This window comes from Phyllobates terribilis, unplaced genomic scaffold, assembly GCF_046119375.1.
Source record: "Phyllobates terribilis strain yellow unplaced genomic scaffold, ASM4611937v1 Scaffold_2__4_contigs__length_985480577, whole genome shotgun sequence".
Taxonomy (NCBI): domain Eukaryota; kingdom Metazoa; phylum Chordata; class Amphibia; order Anura; family Dendrobatidae; genus Phyllobates; species Phyllobates terribilis.
The window spans coordinates 433,275,158-433,301,103 of record NW_027362762.1 but is presented as its reverse complement, the minus strand read 5'-3'; the positions used below and the strand labels follow the sequence as shown (position 1 = coordinate 433,301,103).

Genomic DNA, 25,946 nt, shown 5'->3' with positions numbered 1-25,946 from the left:
ATATTCCACTCCCGGGCAAGGATGGAGTGTGGGACTGAGCTCGGTAGGCTGCATGCACTACACACATCCCATTTCCGAGGAACAGGCCGACGGTACTCCCACTTAGAAATGTGCAGGTACGACCGAGTCTGTTCCTGGCTGGAGTGGGAGGGGGGTGGTACATCCCATGTAGTGTAGGGGCAGATAGGGGGAGCAGCCTGGGTAAAGTTAGGAGCTCATTGGGTGCTGGTCACCTGAGCTCACACATAGAGGGTGTATATAAGGTGGGCACCAACTAGAATCAGGGTCAGACGCAGAGAGTCAGATGCAGAGAGGATCAGCTGCAGAAAGACCAAGACCCAGAGTGAGAGAGGAGAAAAGAGAAAGACCCAGAGCACAGAAGAGAAGGGACCCAAGAACCCAAATCAGAGCACCGGGTGAGGAGTCAGCATCAGGGTACCGGAACCCAAGCTGGTGGGGGTAAAAACAATCCCCAGCCAGAGACCGGAGACCGTGGGCAGTGTTTGTCACGGTCACCCACCACATTCACCCCGAAGGCACACCACATGAAGGGTCAGGGAACCCAGGGCCAAGGGTGTCCCAACAGAAGGCCCGAGGGAGCTGGACCTAGGTGGATCACTGGTGGGGACGGCTGAAGAAAGGACAGAGGGAGAGCTCAGGGCCACGCTCCGGACTTGTTTGGGGGTTGGCTGGATCCAGGACCTGGTGGACGCAGCACGGCTCGGGTGGTCACTAGCAGCTGGAGTGACCAGTACAACATCTGCAGTAAGTAAACACCCTTAACTGCACAACCCGACTCTGTCTTCACTGCCGTCTGCACTACACCACCACAACCCCCATCCTCTGCGCCTGTCCCCTCTGAGGCTATACCCCTCCCGTTGGGGGTTATCCCACCAAGCTGCGCACCCACCATCAGCCTCAGCGGACCCTGCTGCAGCGGCGGCCACAGTGACCGCATCACAACGGGTGGCGTAGTCGACACAAAAGAACTTTAGTAACATCTGTAGAACTGCCACATCACACTGAGCTTGACGCCCTGGGCACGGGACCGGGTCACAGCCGCTCGGAGACTACAACCCCCCCATCTGATCCGGTGCCGGGTATTCCCCTCAAAAAGGAATATGTCCCAGGGGGCGCGTCATTTGCATGCCCTGAAGGATTTTAATACATGACGGCGTAGTGTGTTACTAACAGTAATGTTTGAAATTGTGGTCCCAGCTCTTTTCAGGTCATTGAACCGATCCTCCCCTGTAGTTCTGGGCTGATTCCTGACCTTTCTCAAAATCATCCTTACCCCACGAGGCAAAATCTTGCATGGAGCCACAGACTGGGGAAGATTGACAGTCATCTTGTGTTTCTTTCATTTTCTAATAATTTTGCCAACAGTTGTCTTCTCACCAAGCTGCTTGCCTATTGTCCTGGAGCCCATCCCAGCCTTGTGCAAGTCTACAGTTTTGTCTCTGGTGTCCTTACAAAGGTCTTTTGTCTTGGCGATGGTGGAGAGGTTGGAGTGTGATTGATTAAGTGTGTGGACAGGTGTCTTTTTTCACAGGTAATAAGTTCAAACAGGTGCAATTAATACAGGAAATGAGTGCAGAGTAGGAGGGCTTCTTAGAAAAAAAACTAACAGGTACCTGAGAGCCAGACTTTTTGTTGGTTGATAGGTGATCAAATACTTATTTCTTGCAATAAAGTGCAATTTAATTATTTAAAAATCATACAATGTGATTTTCTGATTTTTATTTTTATAGTCTGTCTCTCACAGTTGAAATGTACCTACCATAAGAATTACAGACTTCTCCATTCTTTGTAGATGGGAAAACTTGCAAAATTGGCAGTGTATCAAATACACTACTTATTTTTCCCACTGTATGTAGAATAGATACAATAGTCCGGTAGATGTCCTGTAGATATTTAATGTCACAAGTCCCCTACATATAATAAACTAGCACTCTTCAGTGCATTTAATGTGGCACTGAAGGGTGTTTTTTTAGGCTTATTTAACATATTAAATTAAAACAAAAAATGACATGGGGTCCCCCCTATTTTGATAACATCAGTAACTATACCACTCATCAGTTTCGCAGAGTCACGCTGTCCTGTATGAGACTCTGCAACTCTGTTGAGCAGTGTATTTACTGACTTCACTGCTGTTCAGAGCTGCCGGGTCTCACGGGAGCAGGCAACTTTGATTGTGTACTGCAACCATTGGTCACTCCCTGTCATCTCTCACAAGCAATGATGCTAGTGAGTTACTGATGTCATCAAGCATGAATCATTACTGGGAGTGACCCATGAAAAATCATTCTCAAAATGATGCTTCATAGATTGCAGTACGGAATAGGTGGACATCGTGGGAACACCGTGAATTATGTCAGACTACGTCGGACCGGCACAGAATATTTTTGAATAATTAATTGGTGATTGAGAAAATGTTTATGGTCTTTATTTATTTTATTCTCTCTTTTTATGTATTTTAGGTTCCCATTTCTAAACTACTTTGGATTCCCAGGACTACTTTGTATCTTCATGTGTTTTTTTTTTAATAAATTGGTGAAACAATGCTATAGTTGGCGGGGGGGGTTTAAATAAAATAATTGTGTGTGTTTTTTTATTTGAACTTAGTGGGTTAGTAATGGGGGTGTTTCATAGATTCCTCTCCATTACTAACCCCAGGGATTGAAGCCAGCGGACATTACACAACTGACATCAACCCCATAAACTATTACTCCAATTGACACTGCACCAGGGCAATCAGGAAGAGCCAGGCAAAGCACCAGATTTGTTGCATCTAATCTGGGGTGGCTGCAGAGTTATTTGGCTCTTCCCAGCCTGATAATATAAGCCCTCAGCTGTCTGCTTTACCTTGGCTGGTTATCAAAAATAGAGGGGACTCCACGTCAATTTCTTTAAATTATTTATTTAATAGGTTGAATAAGCATAAAAACCCTTTAGTCCATATGAAAGGCACTAAAGGGTGCTAGTTTATCATATGTAGGGGGCTTGTGATGTTAAATATCTACACAACATCTATCCTATTTATTATATCTATCTAATTTTATATATCTATTCTATATATCTACTGTATCTATATCTGTATATGACTGCTTTATAAGTTTGTAAATTAGCTTTAAATTACATAATTACAGTATGTAAAATATGATATTAAAAATGCATTGCATACGGATTGTATACGCATGTCATATGGATGTCATACGGATGCTAGGTGAGAAAAATCGCATTGTACTTGCATGACACTCACATGACACTCATCCGACTTTTCTGCATCAACATCGGAGTGATTTTTTATACGATTGTGTGACTCCAACCTAATGATATACTTACCGATGGTGAAGGGCGGTGGAGCAGCGATGAGCAGCCTTCTAATAAAGTAGAGCAATTTCCTCAGTAGCCACGCATATGTTAACATTTTATGTTCTCTCTCCTCACTAAGCAGAGAGATTCCATGATAACTTGGTAGAGCTCACTATTTTGTGAGTAGAGAGAACAGGTAGTCTTACTCTGGGGGACATCATTCCACTTTCTTAGAAGACCGCTCAGTATTGCTCCACCTCCCTTCACCAGCGATAAGCATATTATTACAGTTTTCCCTGCCGCTCTGCAGCTTCAATGGCTATCACTATCACACTGGTTTTTGCTCTGATCAAAGCCTTTTCACTCCACTCACAGTATAGACCAGTGTGAGAATGATAGATAGTGAGACTGATGAGTGACAGGAAAAAATCTTTCATTAAAAGTGTGCTTTCAGTCTTTCTGCCATTTGCAAAAGAAGCATGCATGGTGCAAAGGGAAAAATGAGAATCCATGCCACCCACAAGATGACAGCGCTCTTTAACTGAAAAATATGCACATTAAACAATGGTTATTAGATAGATACTGATTGCTTTGAAAGTTAATATCAATCTATAGTAAGTAAACACATACATATAATTACATTTTTTATTTTTTTTATAAAACTAGATTTTTGGTGATAGGAAACCTTTAAGTAGCCTAACACGTCTTATACTGGTTACCATCTGTTTTTACATAGCCAGGTAGGTTGAGGTCATATGGACATTAAAGCGCACCTGTCAGATGGATTGTGCTCAGTCACTGTCAGGAGGGCGACAATACACTAATTATGATACCTTGGCTGATGAAATCCATCCTGTGGTTCTTGTGTAATCTTTACTTTCAGTTTGGAGATAATGATATGCCCGTGCTTCGTGACGGCCTGTGGGGGGCACTCTATCTGGTGCTCTGCTTACATATTCATCTGTATGCTCTTATGACAGCTCACTGATCATTCACTGACCTGCCTCCTATTTTACCTAGCCCTGCACTACTAGATGCATTATGTAAAATAGGAGGCAGGTCAGTGAACGATCAGTGAGCTGTCATAAGAGCATACAGATGAATATGTAAGCCGAACACCAGATAGAGCACCCACAACAGGCCACCCCAAAACACAGGCATATCATTATCTCCAAACTGAAAGTAAAGATTACACAAGAACCACAGGATGGATTTCATCAACCAAGGTATCATATTAATCAGTGTAATGTCGCACTCCTTACAGTGTATGTAGTTTACTGAGCACAATCCTGCTGACAGGTGTGTTTAATACATCTGTGTTTGCATTATAGGACTCAAATAAACACCTAGGAGAACTCAATGTGCTATACAAGTATTTTACAGGCAATTAGAGACTTTTTAGTATTGCGATTTGCAGTTAATTTATTTGATGCAAATCAAATTTTTTTGCAAAAATTCAGTGAATTTAAATTTAAAACTATCTGCAGTGGCAGTGACAGAGTGTAGGGCCAGCAGCAGTATGGTCCAGCATGGTAAAACACAGTAACTAGCCAGGAGATGTGTATATAGTAATTAGCAGGTAATATGTAAGATATGTACCAACCATTTAGCCACATATGCAATACATAAACCTAGTAACATGCGAGGATCCGTATTATATATAAACAGGAGTAATTTATTAGGAGGTGCACATCTCTTAATACATTTGGCATATCTCTTAGATTGTACTTGGATTATAAAATGAAATAGGTGGTGTAGATTTTCATTACAATGTGTGACAGTTTTCTGACATACATTATTGAAAATTTTAATAAAATAAATTTTAACCAGCACTTGACATGGGAATGAAATTTTATTAGTATAATAAATTGTAAATTACCAATAAATACACACACATTCAGAATGTTTATATATATTAACGTCTAGTTATTTACTCACTGCATGGTATCTATTAAGTGCAAAAACCATCAAGCGCTACAAAGAAACTGGCTCGCATGAGGACCGCCCCAGGAAAGGAAGACCAAGAGTCACCTCTGCTTCTGAGGATAAGTTTATCCGAGTCACCAGCCTCAGAAATCGCAGGTTAACAGCAGCTCAGATTAGAGACCAGGTCAAAGCCACACAGAGTTCTAGCAGCAGACACATCTCTTCAACAACTGTTAAGAGGAGACTTTGTGCAGCAGGTCTTCATGGTAAAATATCTGCTAGGAAAACACTGCTAAGGACAGGCAACAAGCAGAAGAGACTTGTTTGGGCTAAAGAACACAAGGAATGGACATTAGACTAGTGGAAATTTGTGCTTTGGTCTGATTAGTCCAAATTTGAGATCTTTGGTTCCAACCACCGAGTCTTTGTGCGACGCAGAAAAGGTGAACGAATGGACTGTACATGCCTGGTTCCCACTGTGAAGCACGGAGGAGGAGGTGTGATGGTGTGGGGGTGCTTTGCTGGTGACACTGTTGGGAATTTATTCAAAATTGAAGGCATACTGAACCAGCATGGCTACCACAGCATCTTGCAGTGGCATGCTATTCCATCCGATTTGCGTTTAGTTGGACCATCATTTATTTTTCAACAGGACAATGACCCCAAACACACCTCCAGGCTGTGTAAGGGCTATTTGACCAAGAGTGAGAGTGATGGGGTGCTACGCCAGATGACCTGGCTTCCACAGTCACCAGACCTGAACCCAATCGAGATGGTTTGGGGTGAGCTGGACCGCAGAGTGAAGGCAAAAGGGTCAGCAAGTGCTAAGCATCTCTGGGAACTCCTTCAAGGTTGTTGGAAGACCATTTCCGGTGACTACCACTTGAAGTTCATCAAGAGAATGCCAAGAGTGTGCAAAGCAGTCATCAAAGCAAAAGGTGGCTACTTTGAAGAACCTAGAATATAAGACATATTTTCAGTTGTTTCACACTTTTTTGTTAAGTATATAATTCCTCATGTGTTAATTCATAGTTTTGATGCCTTCAGTGTGAATGTACTATTTTCATAGTCATGAAAATACTGAAAAATCTTTAAATGAGGTGTGTCCAAACTTTCGGTCTGTACTGTATATAACAATACACAACTGATAAAATCCAATTTGGAGGAATTAATTTCACATAGCCCTCATGGAATATATTAGTAGAACATGTCAGACCAATTGACTATGATGTGTACAATACATCAGATACAAAATAATCATCTATGCAATAATATAATGTACATCTCCTAGTTGCAAAACATACTTTCTAATTGCCAGCAATTACTGAATTAATACATTAATTATGTTGTGATTATTTCATGTTTGTTTTTGTTTTTTTGTCCAAATGCATTTTTTTGTAAATCGCGTTGAAAAACTGCACAGTTGCTTCTATATTATTGTGTTTTTGCAAACAATGTCTAATATTGGAGTGAAGAGCTACTGCACAAAGTAAACACAATCAATTCATTAGAATAACGGAATATGTCATATTTATCATGATAGAAATCCCAGTGATTATTTTCTAACTTATTTTAATGCAAAAAACATAGCTGTAGTCTGATATGTTATATTAATATATTTCAAGAGGACTCCGTAGAATTAATCCTGCTGGATTATCAATTGTGTATTTTATATATGTGGTAAAGATAATTCATTATTAGTTATGAGCGAGCATGTTAGTTTAACCCTTTAACCAAGCATGCTCAAGCGCTTACAGAGTAGCTTCGGCGTGCTCGTATTACGTTTGAGTCCCTACGTCGGCATGATTTACAGCTGTTAGACAGCCTCAACACATGCAGAGATTGCCTGTTTGTTAGGGAATCCTTAGATGTGTTGAGGCTGTGTAACAGCTGTAAATCATGTAGACGCAGGGATTTGAACATAATATACGAGCAAGCCGAAAATACTCGGTAAGCACCCGAGCATGCTCGGTTAAAGGGTTAAACGAGCACACTCGCTCATCACTATTCATTATCAAAAATGTTTACTTTTTAACTATGGAAATGAACAAAGTATGTGATAATTGATCCAACAGAACAGATTTCACTGAATACGTTTCTATTGTTTTCAAGTCTGCCCATTGTAAATATTCTGAGTTGTTCTGTTATGTCATGATTACTTGGGCTAATGATATGTGTTACAATCACATTTTGTTACTAAGTATCTGAACAAATAACAATATCTGACTATATCTAACTATATTACAGATGTCTGTTACACATAAGAGCTTTAGGGAAAATCCATTAATTTTATCCAGCAGATAGCTGTATTTCCCAGCCATGCACAATTAGCTATTCTAGCCCATGGCCAGGAAAGTTGCAGACAGAAGAATTATTAGTTGTTCTGTTTATCACGTGAATAATTGTAATAATGAACACATTAACGAGTGTACAGAATATAATTCACATACTCAGTCACAACTGAAATCAATAAATCATTTTCTGATATACAAATCATTATCCATTATTTAAAAAACAATCATATTAACCAGTAATAATACCAGGCCGCAAGCACAAAAGGGTCCTTTTTCTATTTTTTCCATAGCTTGAAAAATCCCATGAAAAAAATATAATCACATTGGAGGTACTTAGAATCGCCATTTATTATTCTCTAAGTATAAGTATCTATACTTTAAATCAATTATCTTAACATTAACATTAGTGGAATATCACTGGAATTTTCCACCAATTTCAGATCCCCAAGGGCCTGATGACTATAAAGATATGCACAAATGTTTATTATTTGCTGCAGATTTTTCTTCTGTAAAACCAGTGTGACAGGAAAACATTGTGTAAAATATGTATATTTTTTCTGTATTTTTGTGTGCGCTTTTGATGTATTTTACAATTGGAAGAATTGCCGTGCTGCTGGTTTGAAAAAAACGCTGAAGGTTTAAATCTGCAAGGGAAAAATAAGCAGCATGAGCATGAGATTTAAGAAATCTCATTCATTTTACTGGTACTGTAAAATGCTGCTTTTTCTGTGGCGAAAATGCACAGGAAAAAAATTAGGCAAAATCACAACATGTGAACAAGTTTTAACCCTGGTTACTACTTGAAGAAAGTGATATAGCTGCTAGGAATAGGCTGAGCCACATTGTCTTTTATTTGCTTAGATAACATCATGGATGGTTATTAAAGAAGCACTCCCATGAAGATTTTTTTTTCAATAAATCTGTGTATATGTGTATGTAGTGTAGTGTGTATGTGTTAATATACTCACTTACTGCTGTCTTCTCTGGGATCCAGTGCCATTCTGCTCTTCTCAGTGACGTCATCACACTTTAGACTATCAAGGTCACACTATGCTCTATGGGTGAGCCAGAAGTGACTGATGCTGCTTAGACTTACACTGTAAAAGCCACTTCTGGGTCAAGCAAAGCACTGTGTGACCCAGAGAGTCTGCAGAGCGGTGATGTCACTGAGAAGAGGAGCAGATTGGCGCTGAATTTGAGAAAGAGCTTTGGTAGGTGAGTATATTAACACATACACACTACATTACATGCATATAAATAGATTTAGTTAAAAAACTTCATAGGATGGCTTTGGTATCTAAAAATGTTGCAACTGCAAAAATTACCTTGGTAGTACAAGTCGTCATTCATTTTCTTTTCAGACCACCATGCTACACAATTTATATACAAATCCTAAAAGCGCTGAAGTTCATTTGTGGGGTGAAGAATATTTGTTTTACTTTTTCTATATCGGTATGATGGACTATCCAAATGGCCCGCCAGAAAAAGAAAAGTAGAGCCAAGGAATTAAGCGGCACTGGGTTGCTCTATCATCATATCTGAGTGATTATAAAGCTTCACAGAATTTGGACCTTTGCTGTATAAAAGTTGGTGGTATTATACATGTGATTTACCAGAAATATCTTTACTCACTCAACCCCTTTATTTTGTGTGCAGTTTGCTAAATCACACTTTTTCTTAACAGAAATAAGCAGAAATCATATTACACCCTTTGTATTCTATGTTCTGATTCAGATAACAAGATATTTAATTTTAGTAATTTTACCTAATTTACCCTATTGTAGAGACACAATTAGGTTTCAGTCCATTAGTACTCATTACTAAGGAGGGCAAGGGAATCAAGGTGAGAAGCAATGAAGAAGAGTTCAGCTTATGACTACAGCAGACACATAAGCTAGAGACTATTGTATATTTTAGTAATGGTTATATGACAAAAGGGACAAAAACAATAGTCCCTTTTGTAATATTTATACTTTGGACCTGAATTAATAAAATGCTGTCCCTAATATGAGCAACATCTATAGTGGTGGATCTACCGTACTTTAAAGGATTTGTCTTTTAAAGATCCCATCTTTTCATGCTCTATAAGGACATACTGAATTAATCTAGGCAGCTTATCTCTCAGCTAAAGCTAAGCCAAAGGTGTCTTTTGGCTTGGAGGGACTTTTAGCACCCACCTAAATTAATGGATGTAATTCATATACGTGATATAGTGCGTATAAATAGGGATGACATGCGCATTAATTCATTTCTGCTCAGTCACGAGTAATTATCTTCCACACTTATATTGCTCTTAGATATACTATTATCTTGACTGTCTAATAAGTTACTGATATCATTAACAAGTTATCGGTCATTGAAATGTCAATATTTGCCATAACGATGCAATAATGTAATATTGAATACGATTTTACAATGACTTACAAAATCAATGAATTATTTATTTTAAATCTAATGGCATACAAATCTAGTTTATTTGTCTGGTTAGATAATATTTTAGCAATACTGGGTTCTACTAAAGTAAATCACACTAAATATCGAACAATAGATTTTTAAGTACGTGAGAGTTTATTGAAGCATATTCTAATTATGTCACACAATAATATATAACAGCACTTACAGCAGAATAAGAAGTAGGTAATGTGTAACAAAAATGCCTTTGTTAAGGGTGAGGATTTTGCAATATACCCTCTGTTACAGTACTTGTCAACACAATGTATCTTTATCTTTCGTTGTAGAAGAGATTAAAAAACTGCACCCCTTTCAAGGGGATCTCTCAGGAAGACAACTACATTTTGAATAGAGCTCTCATTTACGGACAGACAGTGAGGGCAGGGGGTCAGTACAGAAGATCTAGCAGTACTGTGAGAGGAAGAAAGATGATAGAAAGTTTTGTAATGTGACATAGTTAAACTCAGCTGTGCTGCCCCTCCTTTGACATCAACTTTATCTGAAAGGTGTGAGTCATCGGTGCTCTATACCCAGCACAGTCTAATCATGCAGGAGGTTAAATCAGGAGACTAAGGCTGTGTCATTATTTCTTACACATTGAGAAACCTAAGCTATGGTGGTGGTAGTGGTGGTGGGGGGTGTTCTCTCGCTAGGATGTTACTGCCTGATTATGATTGTGCAACATCATACAGGGGGAATAAGAACATGCCCCTGGAGAAAACTACCTGACAATACCAACTCTGACTATAAAAAGTTAACTCATTATGTGCAAAATACTTTGATTACTCATATCTTTGCGACTGGGAGGAGAAATTTAAAAAAAAGACAAAAACACGTTTTATTCCACTCTGCAGCCACTATTACATCGTTTGTCTAGCTCAACATGAAACATTTGGTGTAAGGTCTTTTTTAAATCTTGGCATTAAGCATTTTTTTCCATTGAAAGCTGTTTATAGCCAGACATATGCCTTGCTTCATTCACTACAGGCGAAATGTAAAATTACTTGTGGCCAACAAATAGGATAGGCCATTGATAGGCCTTCCATGTAAATCAAACCTTTTTTAGTACATACTTATATTAAAAACATTTTTCTTTATATTTTGTAAAGCTTGGCTACTGACAACTGTCCTAGAGTAGAAAAAAAGGTACAAATCAATGTATGAAGTTTAAATAATAAGAATAAGGTTCACGGGTAGTCAATGCAATCTGTGAGACACTAGCAAGAATTGGAGGCAGATGAGCAGTTACAATTGACAGTACTGTTCTGCGTGGAGGTTAATTGAGGACTACTGCCTCAGGATACGTACAATGAATGTTGCATGTAAAGCAGATGGGAACATACCTTGGCTTTATTGATTGTGCAGTGCAGAGCATTGTTTTCATGATCGTACAGCAAGCTAAAGTCCAGTGTCCCCAGGGTAGCTGAAAGAGAAGAGAAAAATAGGCTGTTAGCTCTTGCTGCAAAATTATTATTTTGTTTTTCGGAATAACAGATTGCACTTGTCAAGGACAGGCAACAATTGTATGTAAAATACAGACATATTTTACAAATATAGAAATGCATAAAAGAAGCGGATTCGATGTTTATTTCACTTTGTCAGCATGCATACAAAATCTAAATGTTGCTTGCAGACACTTTTTTTACCGCAATGTTTTAATAAATCATCAGTAATACTGTTGTATATTTCTATCGTCTAAAATTTGAAGTTGTGTCACAACAGATCGGGCTCCCAAGAACCAAACAGCTGAATTCACCAGCGGAAGCCAGGGCAAGCCAGACACTTTGCAACAGCAGTACTATAATATTCCATGGAGACCACTCAGATGAATAGCATACCATATACAAGTAATTCACGAAGGGCCTAAATCTGCTAGAATGAGAACTGCTCTTATTGAGCTCTCTGCTTTACGTCATTGAGCAAAGTCCTGAGTGGACGACCTCTCTATGATGTCCATACATCCTAACAGAACATTTGCATTTTGACCCAGAGGTGCTTCACAGAATTTTAATGAAAACAATAATATTTTTTTTCCACTAAAATTATACCTTTGCCCTAATTTTTTCATTTTCATAATTAGTACATTTTGTTATACAATTTCTCCTGAACGCTCAACACTACATATTTGGTTGGAAACTACTGTTTGGGCACATGGCATGGAAGTAGCGTTATTTGTCTTTTAGAGTGCAATTTTGGAATAGTTTGTGGACACCATGTCATATTGGCTGAACCCCTAAGGTGCCAAAACAGCAGAAACTCTCCACCAGTGACCCCATTGCATACTACACCTCTGTAGGCATTCATCTAGGAGTGTAGTGATCATTCTAAACCTACAGATGCTTAACGAAATTTTATAAGATTTGGCAGTGAGACATTGTGTTTTTTACAATAAAATGTTGGTTTAGCCACAATATTTTTGTTTATAGAAGGGTAACAGAAAAAGAAAAAATACAATTTGTAAGGGAAATGTTTTTGAGCACATCAATACCCCTTTATGTGATAAGAAACTAGTGCTTGGACACACGCCAGTCAAAAGGGAAGGATCGTCATTTTAGAGTGTAGATTTTGATGGAATGGTTTGTGAGTGTCATATCAACACAAACCTGTCCTTGAATTCATCTAGGGGTACAGTGAGCATTTAGTGAGTGTTTAGCAAAAAATTTTACTAGCAAGCGGAGAAAATAGAAAAAGTTACATTTCCACTAAATTGTTTTAGCCCCAGAGTTTTCAATTCACAAGGGTTAAAAGGAGAAATGGACCCCATAATTTATTTGTTACACAATTTCTCTAGAATGCAGCAATATTGCTTTTATGCTAGATTCACATTCTTTTTAGAGGTGCACAAAACATGCCTAAAAACACAGGACACCACCAGAACACATGGAATTAACAGCTGCCATGTGGACTGCAAAGTGACTCCACCTGCCTCATTAGAATGAATACGGTACTTCCGTCAGAGGGTTCGTTTGAATCCTGTTTTACAAAGTTTTAGGCCACGGCCCCACTATCAGTATTTGGTCAGTATTTTTTCTCAGGAGTAGAAGCCAAAACAAGGAGTGGGTGATAAATACAGAATTGGTGACTTGTTTTTATTATACCTTTTCTCTGATTGTTCCTCACCTGGTTGTGTCTCCCACTCCTGAGAAAAAATACTGACCGAATACTGACCAAATACTGATAGTGGGGCCATGGCCTTAGACATAAATTCTGACGTAAATACTCAGCATGGAGAATAGGATAAATGTGAACTGAGCCTTATTCCGATTCTTGGGAAGACTAAACAAATAAACAGCAAATTAGTCATTGTTATTATTTTTTTACACTGTTCACCATGCGGTATAAGTGATAAGACAGCTTTATTCTTCGGGTCAGTATGAGTACTACGATACCAGATTTCTATAGGTTTTTTATGGTTTACTACTTTTACACACTTAAAATACTTCTTGCATTTTGCCGATAAAGCTGTGTGAGGGCTTTTTTTTGTTAACATTTTTATTGGTACCATTTTGGGGTATATATTGTTTTTGGATCATAATCTATTCCAATTTTTGGGACACAACATGAACAAATAAACAGCAAATCACAAATTGTATTTTTGTATTTTTTTAAGCTGTTCACCATGCAGTCAAAGTGATAAGAAAATATTATTCATTGGGTCAGTAAAAGTAAAGCAATATCAGATTTATTTATTTTCTTTTATTTTTTGGTATTTTTGCACACTCAAAAAAATTTTTTATACAAAAAATAATTTGCTTTTACATCGCCATTTTCTGAGAGGTATAACTTTTATATTTTTCTGCTGACTTAGCTGTGTGAGAGCTTTTTTTTGTAGAATGAGATGACATTTTAGTGATATTATTGTTCTTTTCATGTGACTTTTTGATCGCATTTCATTCCATTTTTTCTGTTATAATAGTATGATGAAAACTCTTAAGTGGTTAAATAATGTGACAGCTTCATAGCTAGGGCCATTCTGTACTAGAAATGTATACAGTTTTAGTTACATTTTTTTTTTGGGGGGGGGGGGTACATACCAAAATGCATTTTTAATGGCAAAACATTCTTATAATTATTTTTTGCACCTTATTTTGTGGTACTTTTTTTACAATTTTACATTTTTTTTACTTTTAAAACCTTTTTTTACTTAGTCCTTCTATGAGACTTGCATATTCAGTATTTCTAACTGCACTATTTAGAAGGTTAAACAGCCAGGGGAGATGGTGGTATCAGCCCTGGTTTTTACAGCAGGAGCTTTGTTATTAGCTAAACTGAGTTCCTAGAGGGACCCGTATGTCATTTGATGTTAAGACCTTTGCCATTATAACGTACAGATTCGTCATATGTCGAGAAGAGGCTAATTAAAGAGTATCTGTCAGTAGAACCTATCCTCCTAAGCCGTCTATATGGGCACACAAGTCTCATTCCAGAGAAATCCTCATTTTTATTAATATGTAAATGAGCTGTTAAGATCTATGGGCTGGACATAGATCTCCCTGAGAATCTGTCCCTAGAGCTATTTTAAATGAAAGGGGGCATTACCAGTGTGAAACATGGAATGACCAACTATCTGCTGTCCTGATCTACATGTCTCGCACAGGTATTGTCCTTTTTCAATTAAATTAAGCTCTGGAAGTAGATTCTCATGCAGATCTATATCCAGCACATATATCTTAACAGCTTATTTACATCTTATGAAGAATGTGGATTTTTCTGTAATAAGAAATTGGATCACAGATATCAAGGTATCATATTATTAAACTTTTTACGCCCTACATGCCCATATAGACGGATTAGAAGTGTTGATCCTACTTACAGATTCCCTTTAAGGTGGGCTCACAACCTTTTTATTGATAATATACTTCTCTGGGCTAGGAAGCCAAAAGACTGTCAGATGGGCATTGCATAGAAAGATTTAGATGCACCTCCCATGGTTTCTATAGAGCCAAACAGAACATTGTAGAACTCAAAGCAGAAGTTTTATTTTATAGACTAAGATAAAATTACACTTTATATAAAATGTATCTGTTATAATATGGTTAGTTAGTTAAACATTAGATAGTACCCATTTGTATTATGCATTAAATAAGGGGATCATGAGACCGAATAAAAAGTAATAGTACCTTTTAATAATTAAAACAGAACTCTTCTTTTTAAAGGGGCTCTTGCACATAGCGTGCGTAGACCCTACCTGACGGCATGCTAAAACCACAGTGGTGCCTCAATAACTTTAAATACCCATGTAATAAATTATACATTGAAGCATACAATAAAGTTTTTCTCAATGATTTAATAGAAAATTTGAGGCAACCAGAGAATCTATCAAGGAGCAACACTAAATTAGTAATAAGGCAGTGAGCATGAGCCCTAAAAGCTATACAGGTCCTTTATGGTGCTACAGAATGACCCGTTTGTGCAAATAGATTTGCTGTGGGAACAAAGAATATTTAGCATTGAACTTTATCTACTTTATGCTTTCATATTGAGGCAAAATTCACATTCAGATTAGATGAACGTATTTTACCAAGCTTAGCAGAAAAAAACAATGAGGGATATTCTCGGAAGAGCAGTATAGCTTAAAATGAATGTCTACCTCTTGGAAATCATTTTCTAATATGGTCAAAGCTTAGTTTTCTAAATGAGAGTTCCTAAGTCCCCAGCACAGACATAGGTTTCAATGGAAAAAACAATCTGGCTGCCATCAGTCACCTAGCTGAAGCCACCTACGTATAAATCATAAGAGGCTCTAGGCAAATGAGATTTGAAACTATGGAGGAAGTTATTAATCAACTTGTGACAGATTTTAGTGCAAGCTTCAAATAAATTCTTTCAAAAGAAACTGCACAAAAACTAAAATGTTTGCACTAAAAAGTGGGTATAGTCAATTTAGTCATGGTCTACATGTCACTGGCAACTTCATTAAGTTAATAGACAGAAAATAGCGCAAAACTATGCCTATTCATTTAATTTTTTTGTCTATACGACAGCCTGATTTATTATGTTTCTTAACAAATTTGGCACATTTTCATTCAATGAGCTATAAAACTTTAATAAATGTATCCCTATGTCTATACAGAAATAAATGAAAGTTCTGTTCTGGTGGAACTTCAGGAAGCCACAATTATATAATTTAACTCTATGGCCCCGATTCATCACTTGCATATTTTTTAAGTTACTTTCCTTTTTTTGTCTTGTAGTATATGCAGACGTGTTTTGCGCCATTTCATCAAAATGGCGCACATGGTTTAGGGATTTAGGGCAAAGTCAAACGTGTATTTTTTTTCTGTCTTTAACAGTTTATGCGACTTTTTAAAGCAAAAAGTCACACCTTTCAGAAAATGTCACAAAAATTGCTCAATAACGTCTGGGGTACATAAAGTCAGTCGAGGGGGGACTAGAATACATTTGCTACTAATTTTGTGACTTTTTGAGAAGTTGCAAATGACGAACCAGGAGAAAACATCTGGAAACTTAATCCTCGTCCAAAGTGTTGTACCAAAAAAAAAAAGTAACAGGTGAAAACATATAAAATAGATTTAAAAGAAGGCGCAGATGGAAAGATGAATTTGCTGTCAACAATAAAAAAAGACGCAAAACACCAAAAACACAACCAAAAAAGGCACAAATTCAATAATGAAAACACCTAGCACAGAATATTTGATCTATTTATAATTAACCTCGGTAACCCTACTGCAACTCTATTATGGAGGAAAAGAATAATAATTCCCAAACATTAATGTAAATATATAAACATATTTCAACCACAACAATTATTAGAAAAGAGTCAAACGGTAATGAAGATATATTATGAATGCTACTTTATACATTTGTTGACTGTGTAATCAATGTTAATTAAAAGGTAACACTTTGCTTTAATTATTTAATAGATTATTTTGTTAATTTTGATTTGTAACACCTGTTGAGCTATTTTTAATTCAAATGAGATATCAGAATTTACAATTTGTGTGCACATGTATAATCACATCGAAAACCATGGTAATTGCCTGCAAAACCTTATGTGGTTTTGCCATGTTGTTTTTTGCCATCTGAAACAATGGATACTTGAAGCCTGTGCTAGCATTTCTTCTGCGGTGTTGCTATTAGAGATGAGCGTGGTTCTACTCGAACTGTTCGCCAATCTCAAATTAGAGCTGTTTTGGGCGGTGTTCGAGCCGTTCGGCGAACACGAACAATTTGAGAAAAATTCGGCTGTTCGAGGTTATGTTCGATAATTGTTCGTGCACCAAAATCATAACTGGATTTTTTCTCAGTAATGATGAAAATTAATGTTAATACGCAGTTTGAGTGTACAGCGGGGTGGGGGGAGGGGCAGGGGATGGATCTCTGCAGGAACAATGAAGATCTCCATTTTTTTTTTCTCTTTCCCGCATTTACAGTGGGGAGGTGCAATCTGTCAGCCTATCAGCAGCGCACACACGGAGTGAAGTGCTTTTTTTCACACAAGCAAGGGCATGTGTCATTGGCAGTGTATGTCACATGTCCTTGCCCTATAAGACCAAGCCATTTTCCCCGTCGCCACCATTTTCTCACTGCTGCAGCTGCGTGTTAGACGGCACCGCTGTTGCTGTGTGCGCTATACCTTGTTAATTTCAAGCCAATTTTCGCACAAATCTACAGATAGCTTGGGAGTAGGGAATAGTTGTGATTGCAGTCCTTTTAAGGACTAGGTTACAGCATTTCCTACGACTTTTATCAGGCAGGTCTGTGCTCTTAAATAGATAGATTGTGGGAGTAAAGACTAATTGTAATTGGAGTCCTTTTCAGGACTAGGTTACATCAGTTCCTATCAGTTTTTGCCAGGCAGGTCTGTGCCAGTGCTGTGCAAGTTTTTTTCACAGCATTTGGCTGAATCTAGCAAAGCTAATCCTTTTTGGCCTATTGCAGAGTGTGTTAGTCAGTGGAGTAGCCTATCTGTGTTGCAAGATATACCACCTGTGTATAGAATACCAATTTTTTTACTGCACCTAGTGAAGTAAAATCTTTTGGGCATAGCATCATTCTATTAGTCCATCTATACTGACCTCCATAAGGTTGCAAATTGAATATAATTTTTTTCTGCATCTAGCTCTGAAAAAATATTGCGCTTCTAGCTGTGTGTGGGACTTGTATTAGTCCATCTATACTGACCTCCATCAGGTTGCAAACTGAATATATTTTTTTCTGCATCTACCTCTGAAAACATATTGGGCTTCTAGCTGTGTGTGGGACTTGTTCTATTAATCCATCTATACAGACCTCCATCAGGTTGCAAACTGAATATATTTTTTTCTGCATCTACCTCTGAAAAAATATTGGGCTTCTAGCTGTGTGTGGGACTTGTTGTATTAGTCCATCTATACTGACCTCCATCAGGTTGCAAACTGAATATATTTTTTTCTGCATCTACCTCTGAAAAAATATTGGGCTTCTAGCTGTGTGTGGGACTTGTTCTATTAATCCATCCATACAGACCTCCATCAGGTTGCAAACTGAATATATTTTTTTCTGCATCTACCTCTGAAAAAATATTGGGCTTCTAGCTGTGTGTGGGACTTGTTGTATTAGTCCATCTATACTGACCTCCATCAGGTTGCAAACTGAATATATTTTTTTCTGCATCTACCTCTAAAAAAATATTGGGCTTCTAGCTGTGTGTGGGACTTGTTCTATTAATCCATCTATACAGACCTCCATCAGGTTGCAAACTGAATATATTTTTTTCTGCATCTACCTCTGAAAAAATATGTGGCCTTCTAGCAGTGTGTGGGACTTTCTCTATTAGTCCATCTATACTGACCTCCATCAGGTTGCAAACTGAATATAATTTTTTTCTGCATCTAGCTCTGAAAAAATATTTGGCCTTCTAGCAGTGTGTGGGACTTTCTCTACTAGTCCATCTATACTGACCTCCATCAGGTTGGAAATTAAAAATAATTTTTATCTGCATCTACAGTACCTCTGAAAAAATATTTGGGCTTCTAGCTGTGTGTGGGACTTGTTCTATTAGTCCATCTATACTGACCTCCATCAGGTTGCAAATTGAATATAATTTTTATCTGCATCTAGCTCTGAAAAAATATTTGGCCTTCTAGCAGTGTGTGGGACTTTCTCTATTAGTCCATCTATACTGACCTCCATCAGGTTGCAAATTGAATATAATTTTTATCTGCATCTAGCTCTGAAAAAATATTTGGCCTTCTAGCAGTGTGTGGGACTTTCTCTATTAGTCCATCTATACTGACCTCCATCAGGTTGCAAATTAAAAATAATTTTTATCTGCATCTACCTCTGAAAAAATATTTGGGCTTCTAGCTGTGTGTGGGACTTGTTCTATTACTCCATCTATACTGACCTCCATCAGGTTGCAAACTGAATATATTTTTTTCTGCATCTACCTCTGAAAAAATATTGGGCTTCTAGCTGTGTGTGGGACTTGTTGTATTAGTCCATCTATACTGACCTCCATCAGGTTGCAAATTAAAAATAATTTTTATCTGCATCTACAGTACCTCTGAAAAAATATTTGGGCTTGTAGCTGTGTGTGGGACTTGTTCTATTAGTCCATCTATACTGACCTCCATCAGGTTGCAAATTGAATATAATTTTTATCTGCATCTAGCTCTGAAAAAATATTTGGCCTTCTAGCAGTGTGTGGGACTTTCTCTATTAGTCCATCTATACTGACCTCCATCAGGTTGCAAATTAAAAATAATTTTTATCTGCATCTAGCTCTGAAAAAATATTTGGCCTTCTAGCAGTGTGTGGGACTTTCTCTATTAGTCCATCTATACTGACCTCCATCAGGTTGCAAATTAAAAATAATTTTTATCTGCATCTACCTCTGAAAAAATATTTGGGCTTCTAGCTGTGTGTGGGACTTGTTCTATTAATCCATCTATACAGACCTCCATCAGGTTGCGAACTGAATATAATTCTTTTCTGCATCTAGCTCTGAAAAAATATTTGGCCTTCTAGCAGTGTGTGGGACTTGTTCTATTAGTCCACCTATACTGACCTCCATCAGGTTGCAAATTCAAAATCATTTTTTGTCTGCATCTAGCTCTGAAAAAATATTTGGCCTTCTAGCAGTGTGTGGGACTTTCTCTATTAGTCCATCTATACTGACCTCCATCAGGTTGCAAACTGAATATATTTTTTTTCTGCATCTACCTCTGAAAAAATATTGGGCTTGTAGCTGTGTGTGGGACTTGTTCTATTAATCCATCTATACAGACCTCCATCAGGTTGCAAACTGAATAAAAAAAATTTCTGCATCTACCTCTGAAAAAATATTTGGGCTTCTAGCTGTGTGTGGGACTTGTTCTATTAGACCATCTATACTGACCTCCATCAGGTTGCAAATTGAATATAATTTTTTTCTGCATCTAACCCAGCCAATAGTTTTGGCCTAATACCACAGTTTGGCCACTCAGCTCTGCTCGGTTCCCATCCATTGTTTTTTGTGCAAACAACTCCAGAGTTGTGAATTAGTTAACCACCAAAATGAGTGGAAAAAGGCCTGCTGCTGGTGGAAAGGGGAATAGGCGTGTTGGGAAGGGGTAAAAAGGTTGTGTCCGTGGGGTAGGTGTTAAAGCAACAGTGACATCTGCAGAAGAAAGACCATCTTCCAGCCAAACTAAAATGTCTACTTCTTTTAGCGGACAATGTGATAAGATCCCTTTCTTACGGCCACGCCAATCGCTACAAATTCCAGATGAGGCACAAAAACAGCAGGTGCTTCAACGGATATCAAGTGCTCCTTTAAGTGGGCTCTCCTCCACATCAACTTCAACATCACAAATACTCCAGTCCTCAAAGGTGTCACCCCAATCGCACTTGCTTCCTCACAGCTCCCAAATTTCCAGCTGCCCGTCTGAGTATGAGGTAGAACAGATGGTTGAGTCTGCAGAGCTGTTTACTCATACTATAGCCTGGGAATCAGAGGTCGACTCCAGCGCTTCTGTGAATCCAGACGAGGAAATGATCTGCACTGATGCCCAGAATCTTTATGAGTCGGATCCAGGACCAGACGCAGAAGGTTCTGACCATAATGTAGACCCTCATTCCCAAACTGTAACTCCTGTTGGTGGAGACAATGAGGAAGACGATGATAAGACTCAAATACCTGATTGGAGCGACAACTTTAGTTTTTTGTCAGGGCAGGAACAGGTTGGCTCTGAGGACGACGGGTGTGATAACGCACAGGGTGATGATGATGAGGTTGGAGATCCCACTTACTGTCAACCCACAGTCAGCCAAGAGATGAGGTCAGCAGAGGAGGTGGAGGAAGATGCTAGTGACGACGAGGTCAGGTTGCACCTTCCTGGACAGAGACATAGTACTGGAAGCACGTCAACAACTGCATCCTCAAACACAACTCTGCCTCTCACCACAAGTCGTGGTGGCTCTTCAGGTCGCATGGGTGCTAAGCCTTGCATAGCCTGGGCATTTTTTCAGATCGATAAAGATGACCCAACTCGTGTTATCTGTAACATTTGTCAGCAAAAGCTAAGTAGAGGCCAAAAAATACATAGTTTGAGTACTTCATGCATGAACCGGCACATGGACATGAAGCATAAGTTGCAGTGGGAAGCTCAGTGTGCTACAATGCGGCCTAGCCGGCCGGGCCAACCACCGTCTGACATATCTTGTGCATCCGCGGCCTCTTCATCCTCTGTGACTGGGGGGACAGCAGTCACACCTGTTTTGGGGCGCAGACCTGCCACCTCTTTACCCGCAACAGCCAGCGTGATTGGCAGGTCATCATTTTCTTTGGAGGTGGTAACACCAGCTGGTGTTGAGCGCTGTCCGACATCGATAGCACCACCTTTGGATCAAGGCAACCTAACATGTCCGCCTGCATCTTCCTCACAGACCGGCAGTTTGCCGGGGACACCCTTATCAACCCCGTCTAAGCACAATAGCCAGCCCTCGGTCCCTCAGATGTGGACAAGTAAAAGACCATTTCCTCCTAGCCATGAGAAAGCTAAGAGGTTGAATTTCACCATCTGCAAGCTCTTGGCTACAGAAATGCTGCCTTTCCGCCTGGTGGACACAGAGGATTTTCGAGACCTTATGTCCGTCGCAGTGCCCCAGTACCAGATGCCCAGTCGGCACTACTTCTCAAAGAAAGGTGTGCCTGCGCTCCACCAGCATGTCGCACACAACATCACCGCTTCTTTGAGAAACTCTGTGTGTGACAGGGTGCATTTCACCACAGACACTTGGACGAGTAGGCATGGACAGGGGCGTTACATGTCGCTGACTGGGCACTGGGTAACTATGGTGACAGCAGGACAAGGGGCTGCTGTCCAAGTCTTGCCGTCCCCACGAGTTGTGCGTCAATCCTCTTTATGTCAAAGTTCCTCCACTGCTTCTGCCTCCTCAACCTCCTCTCGGTCTTCCACCTGCACCCAAAGCCTGGTCTGGTCATGCCACAAGCTTTCTAACTGCGCAGAAGGGATCCTGCACACCTCCTTACTATGCTGGCAGTAGGGCTCAACGTCATCAGGCGGTTTTTACATTGAAATGTCTGGGAAATGTGAGTCACACAGCTGAGGAGTTGTGGTCAGCTCTGGAGAACCAATTTCATGAATGGTTGTCTCCACTGGACCTGAAACCAGGGAAGGCCGTGTGCGACAATGCTGCAAACCTGGGTGTGGCCCTTCGCCGGGGCAATGTCACACACGTGCCTTGTATGGCTCACGTGTTGAACCTGGTTGTCCAGCAATTTTTAGCCCACTATCCCAGACTAGATGGCCTTCTGCAGAGGGCACGGTCGCTGTGTGCTCACTTCCGCCGTTCGCATCCCGCAGCTCAGCGACTTACATCTCTACAGAAGTCGTTGGGCCTGCCACTTCACCGGCTAAAATGCGATGTGCCTACCCGGTGGAATTCAACTCTGCACATGTTGCAGCGACTGTGGCAGCACCGACAAGCCCTGGTGCAATACGTTCTGACGTATAGCCTGGGCCAACGAGATCCAGAGGTGGGGCAAATCACGCTGGAGGAGTGGTCTCAGATCAGGGACCTATGCACCCTTCTGCACAGTTTTGAAATGGCGACGAAGATGTTTAGTGCTGACGATGCCATTATCAGCATGACTATTCCGGTGATTTACATGCTGGAGCACATGTTAAACAGAATTCGGAGTCAGGTGGTGGCACAAGAGGAGGTGGAGGAAGTAGAGGAGGAGGAGTTGTATGCGGAAGGGCTAACATCTGCAAGGTCCAGACGGTCGGCAGCACCAAGGCGGCAGGCATGTGAGGGTGGGGGAGATGGTTTTACCAGGGCGCATGGTAGCAGCCAAACTAGTGAGGAAGGTGCAGGAGCCCAGGAAGAAGTGGAGGACGAACTGATGGAAGACTCATCAGATGAGGGAGACCTTGATCACATTTCTGTTGTGCGAGGTTGGGGGGAGAGGACAGAGGAAGGAAGCATGATTGTTACCTCGCCACCAACACAACAGGGACTTGGTGCTCCTGGATGCGCAACACACATGAGTGCCTTCTTGCTGCACTACCTGCAACATGACCCTCGAATTGTGAGAATTAGAAATAATCCTGACTACTGGGTTGCCACACTGTTAGATCCCCGGTACAAAAGTAAATTTGCAGAAATTATTCCTGCCATAGAAAGGGATGCACGCATGCAGGAGTATCAGCAGAGACTGTTGCAGAATCTTACTTGTGCTTTTCCACAAAATACCAGTGGTGCACGTAGTGAATCTCACAGTTCCAACTTGCCAACTGTGGGACCGTCAAGTGTTCAGCACTCAAACCGTAACAAAACCACAGTATCTGCTGGTAACATCAATTTTGCGGAATCATTTCACCACTTTTTTAGCCCATCCTTTGCAAGGCCACAGGAGACAAGAAGTCTGACACATAGTCAACGCCTAGAGACGATGGTACAGGAGTATCTCCAAGTAAACATTGAAGCCATGACTGTGTCACTGGACCCTTGCTCTTTTTGGGCTTCCAATCTGGATAAATGGCCGGAGCTAGCCACTTATGCCTTGGAGATCTTGTCATGCCCCGCAGGCAGCGTTCTGTCTGAACGTGTGTTCAGCGCTGCTGGTGGTGTGCTGACAGATAAGCGCACGCGGCTCTCCACTGATAATGTAGACAGACTCACGTTCATAAAGATGAACAAATCATGGATCCGAAACGACTTTTCTACCCCTGTGTCATCCTGGGGAGAGTAAAAGCTTGATGATTGTTTAAAATCACCCTACCAACCGTTTTAAGCTTTCAAATTACTAATCATGTTTATCTGTATCTTGGCTGGAAAATAATTTGAGCTTTGTAGCAGTGTGCAGCACTGATTCTATTAGGCCATCTATAATAAGCTCCACCAGATTTAAAATTACTAATCATGTTTATCTGTATCTTGACTGGAAAATAATTTGGGCTTTGTAGCAGTGTGCAGCACTGATCCTATTAGGCCATCTATACTAAAGCTTCACCAGATTTAAAATTAATAATAATTTTTAGCTGCATCTAGCCCGGAAAATAATTTTGGGGCTCCGAGATGCGCAAGACACATAAGTGCCTTCTTGCTGCACTACCTGCAGCATGACCCTCATATTGTCAGAATTCGAAGTAATCATGACTACTGGGTTGCCACACTCTTAGATCCCCCAAACTTTTCGATCAACCTTTTCATTTTAATAAAGACCAAAAAAATGGTCATTTTTGAAATTATAAGCATTAGCAGGTTGTTAGAAACTGAAATCAAACAGTTTTCAACTCAAAACTTTATTCTAGGTGATGTTACATTTTCACATAGGACCCCTTGTTCGAAAGGAGCTTCTGAACTCTCTCGTCCATTGAATTTGTCAGGTTTTTCATGGTTTCTGCTTCAATTGTTTTGCATGAGGACAGAATACCCTCCCAGAGCTGTTGCTTAGATGTGAACTGCCTCCCGCCATCATAGACACTCCAAAGGTTCTGAATGGGGTAGAGGTCAGGGGAGCATGGGGGTCACACCATAAGTTTGTCCCCTTTTATGCCCATATCAGCCAGAGATGCAGATGTTTTATGTGCAGCATGAGATGGTGCATTATCATGCAAAAAAATGATCTTGCTGTGAAATACACGGTTCTTCTTCTTGAACCATGGCAGGAAGTGCTGTTTGAGAAAATCCACATACATTATGGAGTTCATCTTTAGCGCCTTCAGGGATCCTAAAGGGGCCGACAATCTCTCTCCCCATTATTCCAGCCCAAAACATTACTCCACCTCCTCCTTGTTGGCGCTGTAGCCGTGTTTGCGTGGGGTGTCCATCAACCAGCCATCCTCCACTCCATCCATCTGGACCATCGAGCGCTGCACGGCACTCATCCGTGAACAAAACAGTTTTGAAATCAGTCTTCATGTAATGTTTGGCCCACTGGAGCCGTTTCTGCTTGTGTGAAGTGGATAGAGGAGGTCGACAGGATGGCGTATGCACAGCTGCAAACCTCTAAAGGACCCTGCATCTTGTTGTTCGGGGGACGTTGGAGGCACCAGCAGCTTCAAAAACTTGTCTGCTGCTATGACAAGGCTTTTTTGCCGCTGTTCTTTCAACCTGACGTAATTGCCTGTAGGAAAGAGTCCTCAATTTGCCCTTATCAGCACGCACACATGTGTACTGTGAATCAGCTACATAATTCTTGATTGCCAAGACACTTCATCCTGATCATCGCACAATGTTGATTGTAGTCATGCCTTGACCTAAACACTCCACAATTTGTTGCTTCTCAGCAGCCGACACATCCTTTTTCTTTCCCATTTTGGCAGAAAATGTAGGCTGCTTAATAATGTGACAGCCTTCTTAAGTAGTCTTGCCTTTCATTGGACACACCTGCCAAACTAATTAGCACAGGTGTCTGCAATTGCTTACAGTGATATAAAGAGCCCTGACACACATCACCATCAATGAGTTTAACTGACAAACAAACAAATTCTTCCCTTATCACTC

The 25,946-nt window shown here is 40.0% G+C and overlaps 1 protein-coding gene across 1 annotated transcript in view; it reads right to left on the bottom strand.

Annotated features, from left to right (window-relative positions):
- DOC2B (double C2 domain beta) overlaps positions 1–25,946 on the bottom strand; it is a 1,368,938-nt gene that overhangs the window by 904,053 nt on the left and 438,939 nt on the right. The window contains exon 2 of the mRNA XM_073665359.1: positions 11,330–11,409. Coding sequence (XP_073521460.1) covers positions 11,330–11,409 — 80 coding nt within the window. The remainder of the gene's footprint in view (positions 1–11,329; positions 11,410–25,946) is intronic.